We start from the raw sequence: 27,541 nt of genomic DNA, 5'->3' as shown, positions 1-27,541 counted from the left end.
ACAGAAAACCAGCCAGGCGTGTGAACTTGATGGGCCAAAGGAATGACTTAAGAACTCATCAACTTCCTCTTTTGTGATGCATGTTGATATTTTCGTGGATCACTCTGCAACTTTCAGTTGTCTGCAGCAAAATAAAATGTGCACACAGTATATCATTGTATCTAATCTATCTGTGCCCTGGATTTATTGCATCCCATTTGACTCTGTAGCTTGTCCCTAGGTGCTAAATTAATAATTTGCTTGGAACTGTGATGTTAAATCTGATTCTGTGTCCATCATTATCAAAAATGAATTTGGAGCTTTCGAGGATTGCCAGACCTTATCTGGCTCTGTTGAATATCTGTGGTGGCCACATTGAATTACAATGAGTGTTTGACACTCAGGCTGTGGTTTACATTTCAACATGCACAAAATGCTGGAGGAACTCAGCACATCAGGCAGCAGCTACGGAAATGAATAGATGTTGATGTTTCGGGCCAAGACCCTCTTTCAGGACTGGGAGGGGGGAGGGAATGATGGCAGACTGAAATGGTGGAGGGAGAGGAAGGAGGCTAGCTGGAAGGTGATAGGTGAAGCCAGGTGGGTGGGAAAGCCAAAGAGCCGGAGAGGAAGGAATCTGATAGAGAAGAGTGGGCCATAGGAGAAAGGGAAGGAGAAGGGGACCCAAGGCAAGCAATCAGATGGTGAGAAGAGATGAAAGGTCAGAGTGGGGAAGAGAGGAAAGAGGGTGGGAAATTTGTTTACGGGGAGGAGAAAACAATATTCCGTCCCATCAGGTATGAGGCTACTGAGACAATATACGAGGTGTTGCTCCTCCACCCTGAGAGCGGCCTCATACGAGAGTGCCACACAAGAGGAGGCCATGGACCGACATGTTGGAATGGGAATTGGAATTAAAATGTTTGGCCACCGGGATGTCCCACTTTTAGCCAATGGTGCGGAGCTGCTCAACGAAGCAGTCCCCCAATGTGTGACGGATCTCAGCAATGTAGAGGAGGCTGCATCATGAGCACCAGCCCACAATGGCCCTGTCTAGTTTATTTAATTTGCTATAGAAATGCAGTAAGGATGAGACATTAAAGTGATAGTGAAGTGTAGACAAAGGTAGATCAAACAAAGTTTCCACAGAAGATGTTTGCTGTAGTACTTAGAATAATATTGTTTGAAGTAAATTTATTATCAATGTGCATGCAGTCCTGTGCAAAATGTCTTTGGCACATGTATAGAGCTAGGGTGCCGATGACTTTTACACAGTACTGTAGCAATTTTATGTATTGCACCGTATTGCTGCTACTGCAAAAAAAACAAATTTCATGACGTGTGAGTGATGATAAGCCTGATTCTGATATGGGGACTCTATCGTGGACTGAAAGTGGGAACGGGGCAGGGAGAGGGGACATGGTTGGGAAAAGAGGAAAGGAGAGGGGAATGAGCAGGAATCACCAGAGAGACATTCTGTAATGATCAATAAGCTAATTGTTTTGGATCAAATGACCTTGCCTGGTCTTTCAGGGCTGGGTTGCGCTGTATCCACACCAACCCCCGACCCCGGTTGTCCTCTTCTGCTGCCTGTCTCGCACCCCTCCCACAGTGCTCCACCCTCACCTTTCCCAATATCCATTGCTTCCGCCAGACTTACAAACACTCTGTCTGTTCCACGTTGTTAAGTACAGTACTGTGCAAAAGTCTTAAGCACCCTAGCTATACAGGTATATACGTCACCATAAACTACCCTGAGATTCATTTTCTTGCAGGTATTCACAGTAGATACCCACCTTATTGGATATGGTAAGCAAAATGGATGGTTTTAGGTGGGAAACCATACTACGTTCCTGGGAGGTGCCACAATCCGAGATTAAAAAAGACCTCAGCTGCACAAACACAGATCTGCCGAAACATGGTGGCAAAACATACATTAGTTTATTGAAAAACAGAAAATTCTGGAGATCAGACAACATGTAGAGGGGGGAGTTAGTGTTTAGGTGAAAACATGTAATCTGAATTCCAGTTGGAATTCCATTCTTCATATTTTAGTCCACTAAAAAACTACAGAAATATTCGAAAGAGTAAGAGATTCTGAAAATCCACAGCAACACAGAAAATGCTTGGAGAAACTCAGCAGGGCAAGCATCGTCTATCGAGGGGAATAACAATCGACGTTTCGGGCTGAGCCCCTTCCAATCTGAAATGTCAACTGTTTATTCCCCTCCACAGTTGCTGCTTGACCTGCTGAGGTCCTCCAGCTTTTTGTGTGTTCCCACAGAAATATATCATGTACTTTAATAATAAATATACTTTGACCTTTGAAGTTCTCTCAGCTTTGAGTATGGTTGGTTGTTATTTTTGATTTGGTGCAAAAAAATTATTGGAAGCATGCTGAGTTTAAAAAAAAACAAATTAGTGAAATGCAGGGTCACAACAAATGCCTCCCCCCCCCCCCCCACACACACACACACACACAGATGTTACTTGACTTATTGAGCTCCTCCAGTCAGTTTGGGTTTGGTAAATTGCACCTGAAAATTCTCAGGGAAGTGAAGGATGAGCAACAACTTTATAGTATTGATGTCATCCAAGGAATAAATGCAAAATATTCTTCAAGTGAGAACTATAATAAATGTACAATGCTGGAAATACTTACCACAGATCCTGTTTCTTCTGTTAAGCAAAAAAGAGTTAACACTTTAGATGATTTATAATTAGAATGCTCTCCAGTGAAAATGCTTTCCTGGGATATTAATTGATCAGTTATGTATTTTCAGTGTTATTTTGTTAGTATATAGGCAACCTATTTTGTTGGTGTTTTGTAGATGAAGTCTTTTTCAGCAGAAAATGCAAACATTGACATGAATGTTCTATGAGGTGAAAATGCTCGATTCGGCATAAATTTGCCAGTCACCGTTAATTTATCAGAATGCTCAGAATGTCTGTTGGTGCAGATTAAGTCTGATCGGAGGGTGGATGACGGAGAACAACAGTTTGCTTGAGAATTTGGGTGAGGCTTTGCTGGTGGTGAACAAACCGACCAGGTTATCCTGTATTAGATAATGATATCAATATTCAAACAAGCCTCAAGCAATTGTATAAGATTATTTGAACAAGAGAGTTATAGAGACAGGAAAAGATAACTGACTTTTTTATCACAAAAAAATTACAAACGTTGTACATTTTTCAACCTTTTTTTCAATATGCTACTTGTATTGTTAAAAAGTTAAAGCAATTTTAAAATGGTACAGAGTCACTGCTGGACGGCTTTGGAGTTTCAATGAGGAAATTTGAGGATACTATATTGCCAGAACAGGATATAATTGTTATGAGGCAAGTTCAACTGGAATGTCGGTTCGGTAGGACAGGAGAATGAGATGACGTTTCATTGAATTGTATATTACTGACATGCTTTCAGAAGTGTGATTAATAAAATGGATCTGGAGGTGGGCAGTATAGGGGTCTTTTCTCTCCCCCCCCCCTCAGTGATTGTGGGAGACTGGAACATGATGCTTTCGGTTTTCTGATGTGCAGCTGAAATGTTGTAACCTATAGCATGCAAACTGGGATTAAGGTGCATATTGTTCTTTTGTAACCAATAGTGGACTGAGGGACATTCAGTTCTGCCCTGTCTGAACTGTAGTGTTTGCTGCACAATAATGGCAACTTTGTTGTACTATACACTTCAATAATTTTTAATTAGATATGCGGTAGAATTTAAATACAAAGTTACAATATTTACTTTTAAAGGTAAATAATGTGGCAAAAATTCCCATGGAACAGTGGCTCCCTACTTGATAGGAAATTCTGTGAGCTTTTAAAATATAAATGAAGTCACTGAGACTGCTTGAATTTCTTTTAAGGAATGAATGGTCCATGATGTCAGATGGTGAATGTGTGGTAGAGTGGGGCTTGGGAGTGTTTGAGTGCTTTACTGAGTGTGAACAAGTGGAGCTTTCGTTCAAATCCACTGCTGTGGTTCACAACATTTATCAGTGTTCTAGGTTACAGGTGAGAGTTTTCTCTCCATTCTCTGCACCAGCAACAGAAGGTATTAAATACCAACCAGCAATTTGCATCACAGTGACCTTATTGCATATTTTTACTTAAAGCTGAGGATGACTAAACTGCCTGTTGTGACCTAGTGAGGATGTTTATCAGAAAGTGGCCACTTCAGCAGCCTGAGAATCACAAGCACTGTTGGCCAGTAAGAGTATACCGAGAGCACTCTTGCGAATACATATTCATGGAAGCATGTGCTTTCTGTGCGCGGAATCCACAAACATATAGACAGAAGATCATATCATACCCATCACCTTGGACATAGTACATCATTTGGGTTTGTTGCATGCATCTATTTCCAGGAGTTCTGGATATTTTTCCTGTCACTTCACTCGCCTATTCACACTTAAATGTTCTGTTTTATTCACTTTTTTACTCAATTTCTTGTGCTTCCCCACCACCACCATTCCTTCTTCCTCTGTTTTATTTCTGTGTCCCAGCAGAAAATGATGAATCTTCATCTTACTGTGATGGTAATCTGTAATTACCACCATCAAGTTTGCTTCTGCTGTGGAGCAGGGATTGTAGGTTCACAATTTTGTCCACAGCCACAAGGGCCACTTGTATTCATGTGGCATTAGACAGGTGATTGCATAAGAGATAAATAATGTACCGTTGCCACACGTCAAAGTTCCCTCCAAGTTTTGCTACTAGCGCACAAAGGAATTTAAACTGGGCATAAACGGGTTGTCACCCTCTACCTCGTTGACATGTTAAACATCGTACACAATCACATCTGGTTTCTGATGTTGGCAGTGTTGACAACGTGGAGTTTTGCAATGATTTGTCTGCAGAGATTAGAAGTGACACTTGTACTGTTTTTATTGAAGAAATTATTCAATGCGCACATGTTGCTGTCACTGGACAAAAAAACTGCACGGCACAAGATTGTTGCATGCACTGGTCATTACAAATAAGAGGGAACATTGCCCCATGTCACCTCTGTTTAGAAAAATAATGAAATTTTACAAATGCCTTTAATTTTTTTTAATGAAGCTGAACCACGTTTTAGGATGCTGACAATGTGTTAAGATACTTCAGTTCATCCCATAGGTGAGAGTTCAAGTGGATGGCGATCCATTCTGTTGCATTGTGATTGGTGGTTCAGGACTAGGTGGTGGAAGAGGGCAGTTACCTTCTGCATCCAATACCTGAGCCACAGATATAACACATGGTTTGTGAAATGCCATAAGTCACACCCATTGTTCAATAAGTGAAACATCGAACTCTATAATGTTTCTTGTGCTCAGTGGCTACAGAGTAAATATACATTGGAGGCTTGAATTCTGAATTGATTAATTAAAAAAATGCAGAAATCAAATGGCAACAAAGGCAAGAAAATGCCCAGTTTAGGCTGGTTTTGTGCAAGTGTAATGCAGGACTAACAACACAGAGGCCATCCTATCAAGGCTATTTCTTACCCTGGCAAGGAGTCATCAAAATCAAACATTATTAACACAAGGGCTTTGAGCAATGGACTAAGTGCAAGTTCATTCCCCAGCATGGTACTAACAACATGTTTATTATTAACACCATGCTGGGGGGTTGGGTGGACCGAACTGAGGAGAGGCCTTAACAAGTCTGTTATAAATGCAGAGACTTTATATTTTGTAACATGGAATACAATGAGGGAAGATATTAATTTGCTTTGTGTTTTGAAATGGTGACAAACAGGTAAATACTGTTAACTGAGGAATCTTTGTGTGACATTTCATGGAATACACAGAGGTAATAAGTAGAAGACAGATACATGTTGCCTTTCTATTTCAAGGGGTTTAAAGCAGAAGAGTTAGGAGGTCACTATTACGTTCTCTTTACTGAGATTTCTTCCCCCCACCCCACCACCACCACCACCCTCCCCTCAAAGTGTTATGTGCAGTTACCCATGTAGAAATAGACTTTACAGAACAATGAGTAAGTAGGGTTCCTGGGCTAGCCTGTTGAGATCGTGGATTGGGACTGGCTGTGTTTTTCTTTTGGCGAAGATGAACTTGGTAAGTGGGAGGCCTTCAATAGTGAAATATTGAGAGTACAAAGCTTGTATGTGTCTGTCAGAATAATAAGTAAAGATAACAGGTGTAGGAAATCTTTGTTTTCAAGAGATGTTGTGACTGGTTAAGAGAAAAAAGGAGGTGCATTGCAGGTAGAGTATAGGCAGGTAGGAACAAATGAGATGCTTATGGAGTATGCAAGAGAACACTTAAACAAGAATTCAGGGGAGCTAAAAGAAGGCTTGAGGATGCCTTAGGAGACAAAGTGAAGGAGAATCCTAAGGGATTCTACAGATAGGTTAAGAGCAAAAGGATTGCAAGGGACAAAATTGGTCCTCTGGAAGATCAGAATGTTAATCCATGTGTGGAGCCGAAAGTGATGGGCGGGGTGGGGGGGGATCTTAAGTGAATTTTTTGTTCCTGTATTTACTCAGGAGACTGACACAGTGTCTGTAGAAATGAGGCAAAGTGGCTTCAACTTAATGCACCCTATACATGTTACAGAGGAGGAGGTGTTTGCTGTCCTGAGGCAAATTAGGGTGGATAAAGCTGCAAAGCTTGACAAGGTGTTTCCTAGGACCCTGCAGGAGGCAAGTGCAGAAGTTGCTGAAGTCCTAGCAGAGATATTTAAATCATCCTTCGTGATAGGTGAGGTACCAGAGGATTAGAGAATAGCCAAAAGTGTATGAAAAGCTCTAAAATAAACTTAGAAATTATAGGCCAGTGAGCCTGACATCAGTAGTGCAAAAGTTATTGCGAGGTTTTCTAAGGGACCAGATATATAAGTGTTTGAATAGATAAGGACTGATTAACTGACTAAGGATAGTCAGCATGGCTTTGTGCATGGTAGGTCTTGTCTAACCAATCTTATACCTATGTTTTTGAAGGAAGTTATCAGGAAAGTGGATGAAGGCAAGGCAGAGGATGTTGTCTACATGGACTTAAGGAAAACATTTGACAAGATCCTGCATGGGAGGTTGGTCAAGCAGGTTCAGACACTCAGCATTCAAGATGAGATAGTAAACTGAATTAGACATTAGATTGTGGGAGAAGCCAGAGAGTGTTAGTAGATGGTTGCCTCTCGGACTGGAGGCCTGTGACTAGTGGTGTGCCATAAGGATCGGTGCTGGGCCTGTTTTGTTTGTCATCTACAGACATCCCACCCTGCAAAAACTCATTTCAGGGAGGTAGCACCATCAATTTGCGGGAGACTTCCGGGAGAGGTGGGATCTCTGCAATAGAGTAGCTCCTTAGCAGCTAGCCAGCTAGTTTAAATAACGTTAGCTATGCTAATGAATGAATGACACCTGTTAACCTCACCTCAACATGTCTTTTACAGTCTTAACCCACCATGGGCAATAGAAAGTCATTGTTGCAAACAGTGCAGCGAGCAACACTGTCATTATTTTGACCCCTATTAGGCAGGGGTACACTTTAGTGTAGCCTGGGGTGACGTACGTTTTATATTTTTTTTTGGAACACTCTGCAATGACGCGCTCTCTCTCTCTCGTGGTCGCTCGCGCGCTCTCAAGCGCTCTTGCTTGCTTTCTCTCTTGCTTGCTCTCTCTCCCTCGCTTGCTTTCGCTCTCGCTTGCTTTCTCACTCGCTCTCTTGCTTGCTTTCTCTCTCGCTCGCTCTCTCTCCCTTTCTTGCTTGCTTTCGTTCTCGCCTGCTTTCTCGCTCACTCTCTCGCTTGCTTTCTCTCTCGTGCGCGCACGCTCTCTCGTCGCTCTCACGCTCTCTCTTGCTTTTCTCTCGCTCGCTCTCAAAAAAATTGATTTCCGTGATACTGTATATAATTTGCAGGCATCAGGGAGCCACTATTAATATGCGGGAGACTCCCGGAAGTTCCGGGAGAGGTGGGGTGTCTGCATCTATATCAACGATGAGGATGATAATGTGGTTAACTGGTTCAGCAAATTTTGCAGATGGTACAAGATTTGGGCTGTAGTGGCACTGAGGAGTGCGGTAGAATAAAGTGATCTCAGAATTTTGGTCCATAACTCATTGAAAGTGGCATCACAGGTAGATAGGGTCACAAAGAAAGCTTTTGGCACATCGGCCTTCATAAATCAAAGTACTGAGTACAGGAGGTGGGATGTTACGTTGAAGTTGTATGTAAGACATTGGTAAAGCCTAATTTGGAGTATTGTGTACAGTTAATTTGGAGTATTGTGTACAGTTTTGGTCACCTAATTAAAGGAAAGATGAAAATTAGGTTGAAAGAATACAGAGAAAATTTACAAGGATGTTGCTGGGTCTGGAAGACCTGAGTTATAAGGAAAGATTGAGTAGATTAGAACTTTATTCTTTTGAACGTAGAAGATTGAGAGAAGATTTGATAGAGTTATACAAAATTATGAGGAGTATAGATACAGCAACTTCAAGCACATTTTTTCCACTGAGGTTGGATTGGACTACAACTAGATGTCTTGGTTTAAGGGTGAAAGGTGAAAAGTTTAAGGGGAACATGAGGGAAAACTTCTTCACTCAGAGGGTTGTGAGTATGTTGAACGAGCTGCCAGCGCAACTGGTGCACGTGAGCTCAAGTTCAATGTTTAAGAGAATTTTGGATAGATATGTTTTTTGGTAGGAGTATGGAGGGTTGTGGCCCTGGTGGAGGTGGATTAGAGTAGGCAGTTTAAATGGTTCAGCACAGACTAGATAGGCTGAAGGGCCTGTTTCTGTGCTGTACTTTTCTCTGACTATGACTCATTGCTATGATCAGGAAGGAGGTACAGGAGTTTGAAGACACACACACGATTCAGGAACAACTTCTTCCCCTCTAGCATCCGTATTATAAATGGACTTTGAACTCCTGAACAGGACATCACTAATTTTTAATGTTTATTTTTGCACTACTTATTTAATGTGACTATTTAATATATATGCACTTACTGTAATTCATGTTTTTTCTATTATAATGTATTACATTGTACTGCTGCCACAAAAATAACAAATTTCATGACATATGCTGGTGATACTAAACCTGATTCTGATTCATTTTCTGCTCAAGTCTCAGGACTGCAAATGATACCACTGTGTCTGTTGTAAGCAGCTTAATATTTTGTATTCCTAAGAGCTTCCAGCTGGAATGCATATCATTGGTATGGAGGATCTGAGAAAAAAATTGGAACCTACAAAACCCACACAGGTTTTAAACTAAATACCTCATAGAACCTTTGTAAATAACTTAGAGTCACTTGTGTCATAAATCATTGACTTGGCTTGTAAAGTGAATTTCTTAACCTTGTTTAACCTGACTGGATATGGTAGTTTCTCTTAAAATGCCAGCCTTAGATTGAAAATCTGCACCAAGATAAAACTAAAATTCAGAACACTCAGAATTGCAGCACTTTCAAATGAATTCACTAACATTTATGCAAATATCTTTCCACCACATTTGACTTCTTACAAAAGCCCTACCCAGTCTGCATTTTTGCCCAGACTGGAGTTCACATTCTTTTGACTGTTTTTACATCTTTGCCAATAAATGGATTTTTTTGTTTGTTTTTTTGCAGATGCTAAGACACGGGTCAAAGTAGAAAATCCTGTTGTAGAAATGGATGGAGATGAAATGACCAGAGTGATTTGGAGTTTCATTAAAGAAAAGGTAACAGATGGTGGATTAAACCAAGTGTCCTTTGTAATCAGGGTCATTTTCTTTTATAATTGGCTTCAATTTATTCTTCAATGATCATTTAATATTTTTTCATCTAAATTGTGAATGATAATAGAAAATATATTGGACTTCTAAAATAAAAAAGGTTCTGCCCTTTTTCAATATCAGATCATTTCTTTCTTGTAGGAAGCAGCAGCATTGTCACAGATTAGCCCATACAATCAATTGTTGTCCAGTTAATTTTACATTGTGTAATTATCCTACATAGGCCAAAGATTATGAATATTTTGTTGATTTGATTTGAGAATCACTTTTGGAAAAAAATTAGAAGTTAATAGTGTTTTATTAACTTCTAGATGAGGGGTCCCCAAACTTTTTTGCACTGCGGACCGGTTTAATATTGACAATATTCTTGCAGTCCGGCCGACCCGGTGGGGGGGGGGGCAGGGTTAATCTCACAACCAGAATATAGGTGAAAGGTCAACTATAAGTCATTTATCAGTGGCTAATACACTCAATTTTGTTTCTAAAAGGGTTTATCTAACGAATTTAATATTAACCACACAGTGCATATTTTCCTCACATGAATATAGTGATAAGTCAATTATAAGTCATAAGGGGGTTCCTCCCGTCCAGTCTATTCCACAATTTAGTTTTCATTGCATTCATTACTGAAAACTCCGCTTTGCAGAGATATGATGTTGGAAATGAAAGCTACGTTTTCAGTGCTTTCATGGCTATCTCAGGATATTCAGCCTTGACTTTGATCTAGAATGCCGGCAGAGATGTTATGTCAAACATACTTTTCAGCCCACCGTCAAGCTCGAGGAGAGTTGATCTTCTTCTCGCACTGACATGGATGATTCACCGGGGACATTCACAGATGGGTCACGGATCCATTCCTTTGCACGTCTTGGGTCATTTGCGGTTGGGAAGTAACGTTGGGATTCTGTCGACAGCGAGGATAGGTGATTGCGCACCAGCTGTGAGTCTCAGTCTCTCCCAAATTCCCAGCTAATGTTGGGAACGTGTCAGATATGCCCCTGTCCACTTGCAGTCCCCACAGTTCCAGTTTGGCTGTGAAAGCAGACACTTTATCGGCCAACTTGAAGACAGTTGTTATTCTTCCCTGTAGTGACAAATTGAGTTCATTGAGCAGGTTGAAGATGTCACACAGACAAGTGAGTTTTGCTATCCACTCCTCGTCACTGAAGTGTGCTGTCAGTGGTGACTTTTTTCTTGAAAGAAATCTCTGTAGCTGCTCTCTTATCTCAAAAACCCTGGCCAGGGCTCTCTCCCTTGATAGTCACCTGACTTCAGTGTGTAAGAGAAGGCGTTTGTGCTCTGCATTCATTTCCTCGCAAAGCTGCTCAAACAGACGTGAGTTACGGGCTTTTGCTTTGATGTGATTCATAACTTCAACAAAGTCACTCAATACAATGTTAAGATCAGGTGACATTTTTCAGCTAGTCAGTATTTCCCTGTGTGTGACACAGTGTGTAGACTGGCATTCAGGAGCAACCTCTTTGACTCGGGTAGTGAAACCAGACTCGTTAAGCTGTTCTAACAGCTGTGCTTCGATGTCCTCTGCTATGTCATCGATTCTCCTTGAAACTGTGGTAGCTGAAAGAGAAACCTCTGCCATCTTGTTAGCTGCAGCTTCTCCTAACCGTTCACAGCACATGTCCTTGGCAGCAGGCAGAATCAATTCTTCAGCAACAGTGAAAGGCTCCTTAGCCTTAGCAATACGGCTAGCCACTATGTAGAATGCTCTCAGAGCAGCAGCGTTTGTGGAGGTGGTGGCTCTCAGCACTTGCTTCTGTCCTGCTTGCTCACATTTTTTTCTGCTCAAAAAACTCAACGGGTTTGTCTTTAAGTGCAGGGTGCTTGGACTCAAGGTGCCGAAGCAGTTTTGGGGGCTTCGTTGCCTCATTAGACAGCTTGTCTCCACATATAACACACAGGGGGCTTGGAGTGTGTGAGTCACCGGTCGCAATAAAGCCGTATTTTATGTACGACTCGTATTTTTTGTTGAAGGAAGCTTTCTTTTTTTTTGCAGTATCGGCCTCAGCTGTCTCTGCATTATCATCATCGTTAGGCCTTTTATGTCCCCTACCACCTCTTCCAAAGAAACTCTCAAGCAACGTTTGTTTTTTACTCATCGAGTAGTTGTAGGTTAACGACCGACTGATGACCTCGTGTGCGTTCAAATTCAATAGTGGGCGTGACAGGGAATGAGGAAAGGTGCAGCTGACTTGTATCGTTTCCTTGCGGCCCGGTAGCACATGCTTTGCAGCCCTGTACCGGTCCACGGCCTGGATGTTGGGGACCACTGTTCTAGACCGTACAGGTATTTTGAATAATTTCATAATGCCTATCATGATGTAAGAGTTTACCAATGACCTGAAGCCTCTACTTTGTTAAACATTTCATTATTTCAAACATCCACGTTAAATTCTCATTTGCTTTGTTTTGCAAGCCACTATGCATGTCATCATTCTCGAGTTTTCTTCTTGGAATCAGTTTCAATCTTAGGTGGTGCCTTGAAAGTTGATCAAATTTTCAAATGCTAACCTAGAGTCAAGTCATTGATGTAGGGTAGGAGAATGGTGTTTAGGAGTTTCAGAACCGGCGTCTGGTGCACTCTGTACCACCTCCATTTTACATTCTAATCTGATACTGTTTCTGTAATGTGTTCATTGCTTCCTAACCTCCAATTAATTTCCTATTTGTTCCTATCCCGAACTTTGAATCCCCATCACCTTGAACTTGTAGTTTTTCATATAGCATTTCAATAAATTAGTTTTTAGCTGTAGAGCAACCACGTTCCCTGCAGACGATACAGTCTTTAACAAAAACAGTAAAGTCAACAAGGTTGTTCCCTTCTGCACCCTAAGTAAAATTTTTTAAATGCACAGTAGATCAAGCAGCAAATGTGAATGAAAAGACTGATTTATGTTTCTGATGCCTATATCAATGAAGTTGATGATTAGGTCTAGAAAATGTGTAGTAGTAATTTATGTTTACAGACTGACCAGTACATCTTCAGTTTGTTTTGCCTTCTTTTGAATCCTCATTAGCTGTTTTTTCTTCCGTGATTATTACATGATCAAAGTGATAAAGTCTTCACACAGGAACACGAGAAATGGAGCAGAAATAGGCTGCCTGGCCTGCCATTCAGTATGGTCACAAATAATCTCTCCCAAGCCTCAACTCCTCCTCTGCCAGTTTCTCACAGACCTCTATTCCAAAATCTTTCAAAATACCTTCAATTCTTCTAATGATATGGCATCTAAAATCCTCTGGGATAGAGAATTTCAGATAATCACTCTTCTTTGCTAAAACAAATTTCTTAATACCTTAACTTTAAATTATTGGCTGTTTATAACCATATCACTTTGTTTGAGATGCTCCCTTAATGAAAGCATCTCAACATCTGCACACCAAATCCCTTCATACACTTAGCATCTGCTTTATTCGGTACAGGAGTGGAACCTGGTGTGGTCTTCTGCTGTTGTAGCCCATTCACTTCAAAGTTGGACGTGTTATGCATTCAGAGATGCTTTGAACACCACTGTTGTAATGCATGATTATTTGAGTTACTTTCACCTTCCTGTCAGCTTGAACCAGTCTGACCATTCTCCTCTGACGTCTGTCATTAACAGCATGTTTTTGCCCACAGAACTGTTGTTCACTGGATGTTTTTTTTTGTTTTTCACACCATCCTCTCTAAGCTCTAGAGACTGTTGTGCGTGAAAATCCCAGGATATCAGCAGTATCTGAAGATACTCAAACCACCCTATCTGGCGCCAACAATTATTCCATGGTCAAGCCATTTAGATCACATTTCTGAACAGAAATGTGAACAACAACTGAACCTCTTGAACATACCTGTATGCTTTTATGCATTGTGTTGCTGCCACGTGATTGGCTGATTATATATTTGCATTAATGTGCAGGCATACCTAATAAAGTGGTCACTTTCTGAATGTTTCTTTTAAACTCCAAGGAATAACTACCCAAACTGTGTAGTCTTTCTTGATAGGACAACCTTCTCACCTCAGGAATTAGCCTGGTGAAGCTCCCTCCTGCTGTCCCCAGTGCTACTGTTTACTTTTTTCGTGTGAGGGCTGAAGTTGTGTCCAGCGCTAAAGGTGTAGGCTCACCAATACCCTGCACAGTTCCAACAATATCCCATACTTATAAACTCCAAACCCTTGGTAATAAACACCAATATGTTGTTTGCCTTTTTCACTTCACTACTTGTTGGAGCTGCCTATTAACTTTATGTAAATTAAGTGTATGGAAATGTACTTGCAGTAACAAATTAGCATTTTTGTCTGTAACAGAATGTAACCTGCATTTTACCAGAGTGCTTTGCTAATAGTGTTCATTCAACATTATGCTGACGGACCTTGAATATACCCTTGTTGACAAACTGTAGAAAGACAAGCAGTTGCGTGACTGGAAGAATGCCAAGTGTACTAATTAAGCAGACAAACAGAACGCATCCTGTCCTTGAACTGGCGCAGGCAGATTATAGTTGGGTATAAAAGAGTGATTATGCTGTCTGTTTTCGAAGTTATCACTGGCTCTTGTGTGGTGATGGTCTTCCCTTGCAGCAAGTAAAATAAATGTGTTTATGATTGATCCACTGAGCTAATTGGTATTTTTTTATAAGACGTAGCGAAAAGGTGCTCCACAGAATTTGGAGCACCAAAGATCGCATGGTTAGGAGCAGGAGCAGACCAAGGGGGAAGTCTGGTGAGCAGCTGTTTCTGGAGTAACTCCGGTGGAGGAGTGATCACCAAAAAAGTAAGTTTGGTTTTTGTTTTGTGTGGCCTCTCCAGGCGAGTAGAAATACTGGGTTCTGCCCTGCTCCCATTCTGTTCATTGCGATCTGTGCTGCTGTCCATTGTGTGGATTAATTTCTCTCTCTGTGATTCCACTGCATTCAGCATGACCAGAAACCATGATGGGTATCAATGATTAGATTTGACCGTAAGAATGTCAGTGACACCTGTGGTGTCGGGGACGTACCAAACCTGTTTGGTAAGAGTGTTGGGACACCTAAGGTCTGGCTGGTTAAAAGAATAAGTAAGAATGGGATTTATGGAAACTGAGCTATAAGTTTGATCCCTACCAGAGAAAGAGTGAACAAAAGAAAGAGAATATACAGTAAGTAGGGTGAGGAAAAGAGACTAGAAGTTGGTAATAATGGGACAAGAGGAGTCCTTCCCTATCCCAAATAAAGGAATGCCAGCATGGTATATGTTTAATAATCATGAGAAGGGATCGGTGGAAGAATTATGGACGGGGAACTAATGAGTGCATATTGATGTTGGACGGCAGAATTATAGGCCATGGTAGAAGACTGCCTGACCTGGACAGTGGTTTGGAAAAACTTATTCAGAAACTTAAAACTATTGTTTTGTGTCACAAATCTAGTATTAAGGGAGAAAGTTATCTCGTGCTTTCCCGACATATATGACGAATAAACTCTTCGCGGCTTCCAGCCGGATATAGGTACAAACTCTGCCATCTTCATCAGGGATGATGCCTAGGCATGTCTAGTCTGGTGGAATTTATACTCCTGTTGTTCTTCCCTCCTGATTGATTTGTCCTCATCCAATCAGGTTTCTGCTCTCCTATCTTGTTTACAATCGAATTCCAGTTCTTACTTAGAGCAAGACCTTTGGCTTTGTTAAAATCCTTTTCCTCTAGTTTACTTCAATGATTTCCTTTACCAGGCAGTCCTAAAAGCCATTGGTGTGACACAGTAGTTTTGTGTCAAGTTAATCCTATGGCCATTGCGAATGCAATGTTCTCCTACCACCAATTTCTCCGGGCAACCAAACGGATACCCTCCCATGCTCCTTGATATGGATTTCCACTGTGCATCCCATCTGGCCAATATACACTGCTCTGCATTTGCAGGGAATCTTGTAAATGCTAGTCAACCTGAGTCCCAGGTCATCTTTGACCTGCATAAGCTGTGATTTGAGTTTCCTTATAGGTTTGCAGACGGTATTAATCTGGTATGTCTCCAGGATCCCTGGCGATCCTTCCAGAAACTGTGGAAATATAGGAAAGACAGGCATAGGTTTCCTGGTTTTTCCATTGTCCCTTTTCAGGGCCTGATCGGTTTCCTTCACCTCATAGCTATTCCGTAGGAATGTTGTACATAATCGTCTTATTTCCTCAGGAAGACTCTCTGGGTCCGAAATAGTTTCTGCAAGGTTAATCAAAGTAGAAAAAAATGCTGTACATTGGGAGGCATGACGGTGGCTGTTATTGTTGAGGTATAAGTCTGTTTCCAATGGACACCATATCCGAGGCTACTATCCAGTTTCCGTCATATTAGAATGTCCAGGAATGAGAGGCATCCAAACATGAGAAGGCAACCATTCTTCTCCATCTCCATCGTAAATTGAATGTTTGGATTTATACTCTTTTATGGTTGTGGAACTGTTGGAGTACTTGAAGTCCATGAGGCCACACTATGAAGGTGTCATCAGCGTATCTGAAGAAACAGCTGGGGTATAAGGGCAATGAACTCCAAGCCCTCTCCTCAAAGTCCTCCTTGCAGAAATTAGCAATAGCAATAACTACAGAAGATAGAACAGAAAATGGAACAGTATTCAGGACTGCTGAAAGAGCCGGCTATGGGACCTACAATTACTGTTACTACAAATGGTCCGAATTGCATTCTGTCCTTCCCAAACAGAGGACAGCCTGTTAATGTCCCGAAATCAGACCCAGTGGAGATTAGTATAGGAGATCAGGATTCATATCATACCTTTCTGCTTTCTCCAGATGTGCCTGTAGACTTGTGTGGAAGAGATTTATTGTGTGAAACGTGACCTCCTATTACCTGCACTCCTGAGGGACTTGATGTGTGCACACCAGAGAGCCATCGTGGGTTACATGATTTCAGTTGTAGTCAACCTATTTTGTATAAGTGGCGGTTACTCACTTATCAATGAGTTTGGAACATTTTTAGGGGAGTGCCTTGAAAGCCTCCTGAGATTCTCTAGATTCTGTTTAGATCTACAACTTGGTTAAGTGGCATTGTTATCTTTACTGTATGCCTTATTATAACCTGGCTGGAAATGACCATTTTATGCATCAGAAATTGGACCCCTATATTGGTGAGGAACTTCTGAAATATGAGTGGGTTATTCTGGAACTGCGGTGGCAATGCAACTTCCCCACAAGGTTCAGTGGACGGTACAAGATCAGGAGAACAGGGAACTCCACCTGACTCTAGCAGTTTCCAGAGGTAAGGTAGTAAAGTTCTTTGGACCAATGATTAAGGGTCTGCAAGGACTGCCGTGACATAAGGTCCTGGTGATGACTGGATGCTGTCTGTGGTGATTGGAAGAAGGTAAGGGCTATCTTTTACTGCTCCCTAGTACATTAGGAGCTTGAACAGGAAGTTGTACGAGGGTTGTTGTTCAGTGCTGATGCGGGACCTTTACTCTCCATGGTCCCACCACAGCTTTGGGCCCTCCAGCCAAATGGTGCAGGTAAGAAGCTGACAGCTGAGCCGCATGAACTGACCATCAACCCAAATGCTTCACAGCCCTGCAGGGCACAATACCCTCTTTCCCCAGAGACTGAAGAGGGGATTAATAGATCGCATAATTCAAACATGGTATGCCCCTGGTTTATCGCAAGCTGTAAATCAAGCTGGTGAACATTGCATGATATTTAGTGTACAAAATACAGGGAGACTAGTGAAAGTGGAAGGAAGCAACACACACACACACACACACACACACACACACACACACACACACACACAGTGCTGGAGGAACTCAGCAGGACACGCCAGGTAGCATACAGTCGATGTTTTGGGCGGAGACCCTTCATCAGGACTGTTTGTGAAGATGGAAGGATCTCATACATCATTCTGTGATGGATCATTAGTGCATTTACGATAGATTTTATTGAATTATCTTCATGTGAAGGATATAAATGTGTATTGGTCATTATTGATACTTTTTCACGATGGGTTGAAGCATTCCCTTGTAGAAAGATTGATGCAGTTACAGTTGCTAACTGTTTATTGAAGGAAATCATATCGAGATTTGGGATCCCTTAGAAACTCCAGCAACAATGGTACCCACTTGCATGGAAAGCTAATGTAAGGCCTTTCAATTTGATCAACATTTCCATCATAGCTACCATCCTCAGTCAGCAGTCTTAGCAGAAAGGATGAATGGAACAATGAAAAACAAGCTTAGTAAAATGTGTGACAGAGTGAAAGTTAATGTGCGAGTAAAGTCTTACTAATCAAAAGAAGTGCTAAACATGCGATAAACGACAAAAACAGCACGATAGAGGTGAGCGAAAGAACACCTAGTTCAATGACTATGCATTGTATGAAAGTTTAAAGAGAACTAAAAACAAAATGGAAAAGCGCCACCAAGACTTCAAGTTGTGCACCCCTGCGAGTGATGCCACTGCTGTGAAACAGCTCCTTCTGAAGCCCCGTCCAAGGAATTACATCAGTCTCCCTGTACAGTGCCAACATCCGATTTCAGGAGAATTACAGGACTCTGGGAACAGCGACACCATCTGAACACCTAGGAATTACAGAATAGATGTGACATGGACTCTACAGTGGCCCCTAGTGACTCATGTCAGAATGACAATGATGAAACAAAAAGATTAACAGCTATGTCAGATGAAACTACTGCTAATTAATGTATTGAAAAGCCAGTGGCAGATCAACTATTGCTCATCTGCACAACAAACAAGAAGTGCTCAGACACCTTGTGACTCTTAATGAAGAACAACTGCAAACGTTTTAATCTTTAAAGGTGACCTTGTGTACTACACGTGCATTAAGAATCCCTGATACTAGTGGAAAATTCACCCTGTATGTCAACAAAAAACACATGCTAACAGTCTTAATACATGAACATGGAGACCAACAGCATCCTGTTGGTTATTAGTCTGATTCTGTACACCGATGGCTCCTCAGTGACTGAGAGAGGAATTCTGATGGTTGCTTCTGGAACCGAAGGGCATTGATCAGGTAACATGTCACTGCAATTGGGAGGATAAGGGCCCCTATCTGGGGAGCAGGAAAGGTCCAGTATGGAAATGTTCTCCCCATCCACTGGATGGCATTAGTTGGGTATGTGTTAGCAGGCCTGCTGGACATATCCCTTGAGTATGAGTGGAATCTTCTCCCAATGTAGAGACCTTGCTGAGTGGAGGGAGCTGTAGCCCTGGAAGGGCTGCTGTTATTTTACCTTCGTAGTGACCCACATGCGACACTTGACATCACTACCTCACAGAGTGAAAGTTAATGTGCGAGTAAGGTCTTAGTAATCAAAAGAAATGCTAAGCATGCAATAAATGACAAAAACGACCTTTGGTTTGGTGGCACCAGAGATGCATAATAGAGACCAAGGGATTCTGGGTGATTGCCGTTCTGGGGTATGGGACTGCAAGATTGTCTTGGGAACTGATTAATATGGTACCAGCTGTGGAGAAAATAGTGAATGAAACCATGTATGCCTTTGATCAAACCCAACAAGCATTAACCAAGTTGACAGCAGAACTAATGGCCATTCATACTGTGCCATTACAGAACCATAAGACCGTGAGATATAGGAGCAAAATTAGGCCATTCGGCCCATCGAGTCTGCTCTGCCTCTGCCATAAATATACGTAAAGACTTGGCCTTCACATCTGCCTGTGTCAAAGAGTTCCACAGGTTCACCAATCTGGCTAAAGAAATTCTTCCTCATCTCCGTTCTAACTGCATAGCCCTCTATTCTGAGGCTATTCTATTTAATAGGGAAAAAACTTGAAAGAGTGGATATAGAGAGGATGCTTGCTATGGTGGGAGATTCTTAGACCAGAGGACAATCTCCCACCATAGGAAACATCCTCTCTACATCCACTCTTTCAAGTCATTTCACTATTCAATAGGTTTCAATGAGGTTACTCCTCATTCTTTTGAGTTCTAGTGAATACAGGCCCAGAGCCATCAAACTTTCTTCATATGCCAACCTATTCAATTCAGAATCATTTTTGTGAATCTCCTTTGAACCCTCTCCAGTTTCAGCACATCCTTTGTAAGATAAAGGGTCCAGAGCTGTTTACAATACTCTAAGTGAGGCCTCACCAATGCTTTATAAAGTCTCAACATTACATCCTTGCTTTTATATTCTAGTCTTGTTGAAATGAATGTTTTCATGGTATTTGCCTTCCACATCACAGACTCAACCTATGGGAACCTTTAGGAATCCTGCACAAGGACACCCAAGTCCCTCTGTGCCTCAGTTTTTTATATTTTCTCTCCATTTGGAAAATAGTCTACCTTTCATTTCTTCTACCAAAGTGCATGAATGGCTTTGGATTTTATTCTATCAGGAAAAGGGGGCACTTATGCTGCTGTACTTAAATACCTGATGAATCCGAAAATATAACTAACTTGGCAAACCACATTGGAGAAGATACCAAAGAGCTTAAGAAAGTAGGGGATCCCAAAGAGCCTAAGAAGGTAGGGGATCAGTATAACAACTATTACACTCCAGGAGATGGATTGTGGCCATTCGAGATGCTGGAAGGAAAGTGGGAAGCTATTCTGCATTATGGTATAACTATTGCTTTTATAATAATGGCTGTTATTCCTTTATGATTTTTGTGTGAAATTTCAGGACAAAGGAAAGGATATTAAGGAAAGGAATGGGTATTGCTTGGACTGGACAGATGAAAAGGGAATTTGGGTAGGGCTTTGAAACTGCATTATTGCTTTATATACATAGATGTGCATATTTCAATTACTATATTTGATGAAAAGTCTGTAACAAAATGGAACCTGTATTATACCAGAGTGCTTTGCCAATAGTGCTTGTACAACATTATGCTGATGGACCTTGAGTATATTGCTAACTGCAGAAAGACAAGCAGATGCGTTACTGGACAAATGTCAAGTACATTAATTGAGCAGACTAACAGAATTCATCCTGTCACTGAACTGGTGTGGGTAGATAACACTTGTGTATAAAAGAGTGATTGTGCTGGGTTTTTTTTTTGAAGCTATCACCAGCTCTTGTGCAGTGATGGTCTTCCCTTGCAGCAAGTAAAATAAATGTGCTTTTGATTGATCTACTCTGACTTAATTGTTGTTTGTTATAATTCATAGTGAAAAGGTGCTTGACAAGCATTTACATCTAACTTGTATTGGAGTAAAAACAAATTCATGTGTCTATTTATCATAGTAGAATGTTCCCATTATCATGCATGTAATAGACATTCTTTTCTCTATGTCATTCTAATAAAGTTGTCTGGCTACTGAGTTTGCTGTGTTACATGCTCAAGGAGTTCTGTTTTTTTTTGAGAGAATGCTGTAATGGTCTTTTGGTGGTCGCCTGATGTGATTTTCCCGCCGATGTGAGGTCACGTGATGACATGTGCCCCGTGACTATATAAGGGTCGACTCAGGTGATGCAGTAGGATTTTGAGTTTTGTAGATTTCCAGGTAGAACGTGTTGTGCCTCCATTTCTGTTGCGTGTTTGTTTTTGTGACGCAGTTTCATTTTTAAAACGGAAGGTGCGTTCTCTTACAAGATTTGTATTATTGAACTGGAAATTTGTGGCTGGAAGTGCCAATTTACTCAATTGTGACAGTTTTGAAGGGAGAGTGAAGAATTCATCGAAGTGAAGGATCGATAGAAGTCGGCATCGGTTGGCAGTTTAATAAAGGATCAACCTTATTGAGTCTTCGTTGGAGAGAACCTGCATTGAGATAACTCTTGTAAGAGCGCAATGAGTTCAGGAATTTAAGGTCAGTTGATTTAAACTGTTTATTTTCGGCATCGGGAATTCTGTGGACAGAACCGGCAATAAAGGTGCATCGGTGAAGAAATCGTTCTCCAGAGAAGTCTCTCCCAATTGGATGTGTGAAACTGTTGGACTTTTGAAGTTATCGCTTTAAGAACTGTATCTGACTGTATCGCTTTAAGAACTGTTTCCGCATTTAACGCTTTAAGAACCAGAGCCGAGTGGAGTTGATGAGCAGCTGCATACCTGTTTAACCTCCAGTTAAAGTTTTCTTTTGTTTTTTTTTCTCCTTATCGTTTATATGTGTTTAATAAACGTTTGGTTGTTTTTATAAAACCAGTCTCGATTAATATTCACTGTTGCCGGTTACGTAACAACTGAACTGCAGTTGAATGCTGTAGGGAAGGGAAATAATTTCTGATGTTATAAATGATGCATGGTGACCTCAAATTGATTACCTTGGTGAAAATTTTGATTTTTCAACCCAAGATTTGAAGTTCAAGCTTAATAGACCAGAAATCTAAGTTTGCCTCACAGTCAGTAAATTTAAATTTGTACACCGGACTGTATCACAACTCCAAAGTATTACCTTTCAGTTATAGATTCCAAAACAATGTGTGTGGAGAAGCTGGACTATTTTTCTGCACTTATTATTCATTGCCTTTTATATTCTTATCTCTGTTGTTACCTCATTGTGTACAAATATTTAGTTTTGTCTCTTTTTTATATAATTCCTGCTGATATATTTTCCATTAAAGTTTGTAAAGAAAACTAAAGGAAGACATTATTTGCTTAAATTATTGCTGAAAAGATATTTCAACAATTAGCTATTTTGCAGGCAAGGCAAATATGAAGAGCGGTTGCTTTGAATAGATTATTATACCAGTGGCTAAAGAGCAAGACTCCAGAGATAAGGACAACAAAGCAGTGGTCACAGGAGGCAGAGGAGCGGTTATGGGATTGCTTCGACTCAGTAGACTGCGCCGTGTTCAAGGACTCGGCAAAGGATCTGAACAAATACGTCATGGTTGTCATGGACTTCATAAAAACAGTTGTAGACGTGTGTTCTCACAAAATCATTCAGAGTCTTTCTCAACCAGAAGCCCTGGATGAACAAAGAGATCCACAATCCACTGAGGGCCAGATCAGTGGCATTCAGGTCTGGTGACCAAGTAAGCTGCAAGAGGTCTAGGTACGACCTTGGGAAAGCCACCTCACATGCAAAGTGGCAATTCAGAGCCAAACTTGAGTCACTGGAGGATGCTAGATGGTTGCAGCAGGGCTTGAGTGCTATTCGCTCCAACAAAGTGAAAGTAAGTAATGTAGGTGACAGCAAGGCTTCTCTCCCACACGAGCTCAATGCCTTTTATGCTCTCTTAGACTGTCAAAACATGGTGGCATCTTCACAAACTCCCACAGCCCCTGAGAGCATACTTCATGCGGGTGAACCCATGGAAAGTATCGGGCCCAGATGGGGTACCTATCCAAGTACTAAAGTCTTGTGCTGATCAGCTAGCTGGCATGTTCACAGAGATCCTTAATCTGTTACTATGGCAATCTGAGGTATGTTACACCGCGGCCTAAGAAGAATGCCGTGACCTACCTCAATGACTGTCATCCAGTAGCACATACATCCACTGAGATCAAGTGCTTTGAGAGGATGGTGATGAAACATATGAAATCTTGCCTGAGGAGCAACTTGGATCTGCTTCAATTTGTCTACCAGCACAACAAGTCAACAGCAGATGTCAAATTCATTCGCTCTTCACTCAACCCTGGAAAATCTGGACAATGAAGGTGCATACATCAGGATGCTCTTCGTTGGCTACAGCTCAGCAATCAATACTATTATCCCCTCAAAATTATTCAATAAGCTCCAAGACCTAGGCCTCGATACATTCTTGTACAACCTAATCCTTGATTTCCTCAGACACTGAGTTAGCTTGAATTGGCAACCACATCTCCTCCACGTTCACCATCAGCACAGGGGTACCACAAGGCTACGTGCTTAGCCCCCTGCTCTCCTCACTTTATACACATGACAATGAGCCTAAGCACAGCTCCACTGCCATATTTAAGTTCGCTGACAACACTGCTGTTGGCCAAATCAAAGGTTCACATACAGATCAGCATATAGGAGGGAGACTGAAAATCTGGCTGAGTGGTGCCGCAACAACAACCTCTCCCTCAAAGTCAGCAAGACCAAGGAGCTGATTATTGATTTCAGGAGGAGGAAACGGAAGGTCCATGAGCCAGTCTTCATCGGGGGATGAGAGGTGGAGAGGGTCAGTAACTTTAAATTCCTCGGAGGATCTGTCCTGGATCCAGCATGTAAGTGCAATCACAAAGAAAGCAGGGCAGCGCCATTACTTTCTGAGAAGTTTGCGAAGGCTCAGCATGTCATATGAAACTCTGACAAACTTGTGAGAGTATAGTGACTGGTTGCATCACGGCCTGGTATGGAAACACCTCCAAAACGTAGTGGATACAGCTCAGTGCATTGCGGGTAAAGCCCTCTCCACCACTGAGCGCATCTACGTGGAGCTTTGTTGCAGAAAAGCAGCATCCATCATCGAGGACCCCCACCATCCAGGCCATGCTCTCTTCTTGCTGCTGCCATTGGGAAGGAGGCACAGGAGCCTCAGGATCCACACCACCAGGTTCAGGAACAGTTATAACCATTGGGGAGAACTTCACTCGCCACATCCTCGAACTGTTCCTACAACTTATGGACTCACAAGGACTCTTCATCTCATTTGCTTGATATTTATTGCTTATTTATTATTATTTTCTTTCCATATTCAATTCGTTTAATTGTCATTCAACCATGTGTATTTAGTCTACCCCGCTCAATACACTCGCATTCGTTACCAGTAACCCCGACTATTTGCACCACCGCTCAACCCCTGCAGCATTCATAACCACGTATTGCAATCACTTTACTGGACAATAGTTTAGCACAGACTTAAACACGTAACCCACTGACTCAATGCTCAGGGCAATCACACAGCATCCTACCTAGATTGAGGTGCTTGCCTACCCCAAACCTCTGTCTGTGTGGATGCTGTGTAATTTGTTACCCTATTATACATGAATACTCATGAAATCAGCCAAAGGAGACAGCATTACTATGGGGTCAAGGTGCTAAAACTCATTACCAACAGATTCACGGAACAAAAGAGTCCCGACACCCCCCACACCCAGTGACACCACAGCTTGATGCCCAGTCCTAGCACCATATAGAACAGGGGTGTCGAGCTACTGGCCCGCGAAGGGGACCAATCCGGCCTGCGGGATGATTTGGGGGAAAAAAAAGTATATTCACGACCACTTATTATGTATCTGTACGGCAGCCGCTCTCTCTCCCACCGCTGTCTGTGCAGCTTGTTGTGTGTATTTAGAAAACAATAGGTGGCAGTTAACCACCCGCTGTGCATAAACACCTACCACCCTGCACTGAAGACCACTAGGGCCCCACTTAAGTTGTCAAACACAGTATAAACACACAGAGATGCCCTGAGAAGAGACAGGTTTTTGGTAGTATCAGCTTGTCAGGAAATGATGGAGACAGCCGTGAGAAGCACGGAGGAACACCTGGAGAAACTTCTGAAATGCCCACTTTGCTGCCGCTGCTACTGTGCGATCGAGAATCTCTGGAGGGGAAGGCCCCAAATCCTCGGCTTTGCCTATTGCCTGTTGCTGGGGCTGGGGTCGAAGCGCTCGGCAGAGATGGTGCTCGGGGTCGGAGGGCTGGTTGGAGGCTTGAAGTTTTCGGACGGACTCGAGTCAGCTGTGGTCGGGTGTTTCCAGGGTGCTGCATCAGCAAGTTTGCGGTGCTGGAAGCTCATGGCAGGAAGAGAGTTTCTCTTCCTTCTACCGTCTGTGTGAGATGATGGGACTTTCGAGAGACTTTGAGACTTTTTTTAAAACCATGCCCATGGTCTGTTCCTTATCAAATTATGGTATTGCTTTGCACTGTTGTAACTATATGTTATAATTATGTGGTTTTTGTCAGTTTTTTTTAGTCTTGGCTTGTCTTGTGTTTCTGTGATATTATTCTGGAGGAACATTGTATCATTTCTTAATGCATGCATTACTAAATGACAATAAAAGAGGACTGCGTGTCCTCATAATCTAATCTAGTCTAATCAACTGTGGCAGAGAGAATTGGGGACCTTGCAGGAGATTTGAACAGTCAAATAAAAGACAAAGTGAAGTCATTTATTGCCTTCTCTATTGCAATTGATGAGAGCACTGACGTGACTGATGTAGCTCAATTGGGAATATTTATTCGTGGTGTTGATGCATCTTTAACCGTCACTGAGGAGTTTGTGGAGATGGTGCCCATGACAAACACCACAACGGCGAACGACGTTTTCTCCAGCCTTGTCGAGGCCTTGGACAGACTGAGGATTGACTGGAGTCACGCTGTCAGCGTGGCAGCAGATGGCGCACCGTCCACGGTCAGGAAAAAGGTAGGTGTTGTTGCGAAACTCAGAGAAAGTTCAGACAGAGAATTCAGAACAGGAATTCTGAAACTTCCATTGTATTATACACCAAGAGGCATTATGTAGCAGGAGCCTGAAAATGGACAATGTCATGGATGTAGTTAATCAAAACGATTAATTTTACTAGAGCCAAGGGACTCAACCATCGGCAATTTGACACTCTTGTGGAAAAGTAATATTGGACACCGCCTACCCTACCACACTGAAGTCTGCTGGTTGAACAGAGGGGTTGTGCTTAAATGTTTTTTTCAATTACGTGCGGAAATTGGACTATCCTTGAACGAGAAAGCGAAGCCAGTGGCAGAGTTGGATGACCTAGACTGGCTTCGTGATCTTGCATTTTTGGTGGATATAACAGAGCACTTAGAAGTGCTTAATGTTAACATGCAAGGCCGCAACAAACTTGTTATGGAATACTACGACAGCATTCGTACCTTTCAAATTAAATTAGGCCTGTGGGTGATGCAATTATCCCAGAGCAACCCAGCTCATTTCCCCTCTTTGCAGTCTGTGTGTGCCGTTCATGGGAATAATGACAACGTGGACAGGTACAAGAACAAAATATAACAGCTGAAAAGTGAGTATCGGAATCGTTTCCAAGTCTTCACTCAGCTCGAGATGGAATTCTCACTATTTTGCTCGCCGTTCCCATCAACGCAGCATCAGATGCGCCAGAGGAACTCCAAATGGAACTAATTGAAATTGAGTGTAACTCGGCTTTGAAATATAAATTTGAGACTGTGGGTCTGGACTCATTCTATCAATACCTGAGACCGATGTACCTCAAGATGACAGACTTTGCCTCAAAGATCCTTTGCATGTTTGGGACAACATATCTCTGAGCAGGTGTTCTCCATAATGAACATTAATGATTCCAAACTGCGACTTGCAGCTGACACACAGACATCTAAATGACATAATGAAAATCACAACTGCCCAGAAACCGGTCCCTGATGTTGACAGACTGGTTAAAGCCAAGAGATGTCAGGTGTCTGGAAGCAGCAAGTGAAAAATGAGTGACACTGTTCAATGCACTGTGACATGTAAGCAAAATATTGAGTGTCATAATATTGTGATTCATTTTCTGACTTCTATTATTGTAAATGTGATCATTTCAATAAAAATTAGAGGCTAACTGTGTTCATTGACTGAGTTTGATTGCTGGAAGCAGGCTAATAAAAATTAGGTGCAGTTGTGTAGCCTACATTTACAATTTGTTTCGTTAGGTCTACATTTGTGTCTGCTAATGTTTGATTTCAAATGGTTTATTAATGGAAAGGGTGTGGCTCCCAAAACAATCTTATCCAAAATAGCATCGTTTTTTCTCTCTGTCATCACAACTTTCTTGTAGCCTACGACTGTAAGTTAATACCAATCATAAAAATAATGCTTGCTAGGCAATCTTCTTCATAAGAAACGAAATTTGTAAAGCAAAACACTTCCCTAGTTATAGCAGAGACTGAGACACATGAGAGCAGGTTGAAAAAACGAAGGCAAAGAAAGCTGTGGAAGCATGCGTGCCCAACTGATCCGGCCCGCATGAAGTCGCATTTTGCCCAGTCCGG

At 41.8% G+C, this 27,541-nt stretch overlaps 2 protein-coding genes across 3 annotated transcripts in view; one reads left to right on the top strand and one right to left on the bottom strand.

Annotated features, from left to right (window-relative positions):
• Window positions 1-27,541, top strand: part of LOC140197661 (isocitrate dehydrogenase [NADP], mitochondrial-like) — a 66,106-nt gene that overhangs the window by 3,606 nt on the left and 34,959 nt on the right. For both annotated transcript variants that reach the window (XM_072257944.1, XM_072257945.1), the window contains exon 2: window positions 9,560-9,651. In XM_072257944.1, coding sequence (XP_072114045.1) covers window positions 9,560-9,651 — 92 coding nt within the window. The remainder of the gene's footprint in view (window positions 1-9,559; window positions 9,652-27,541) is intronic.
• mrps27 (mitochondrial ribosomal protein S27) overlaps window positions 1-27,541 on the bottom strand; it is a 218,909-nt gene that overhangs the window by 158,288 nt on the left and 33,080 nt on the right. The window lies entirely within an intron of this gene.

The sequence above is a fragment of the Mobula birostris genome, chromosome 5 (genome assembly GCF_030028105.1).
Source record: "Mobula birostris isolate sMobBir1 chromosome 5, sMobBir1.hap1, whole genome shotgun sequence".
Lineage (NCBI taxonomy): Eukaryota > Metazoa > Chordata > Chondrichthyes > Myliobatiformes > Myliobatidae > Mobula > Mobula birostris.
This window is presented reverse-complemented; position numbering and strand designations above follow the sequence as displayed.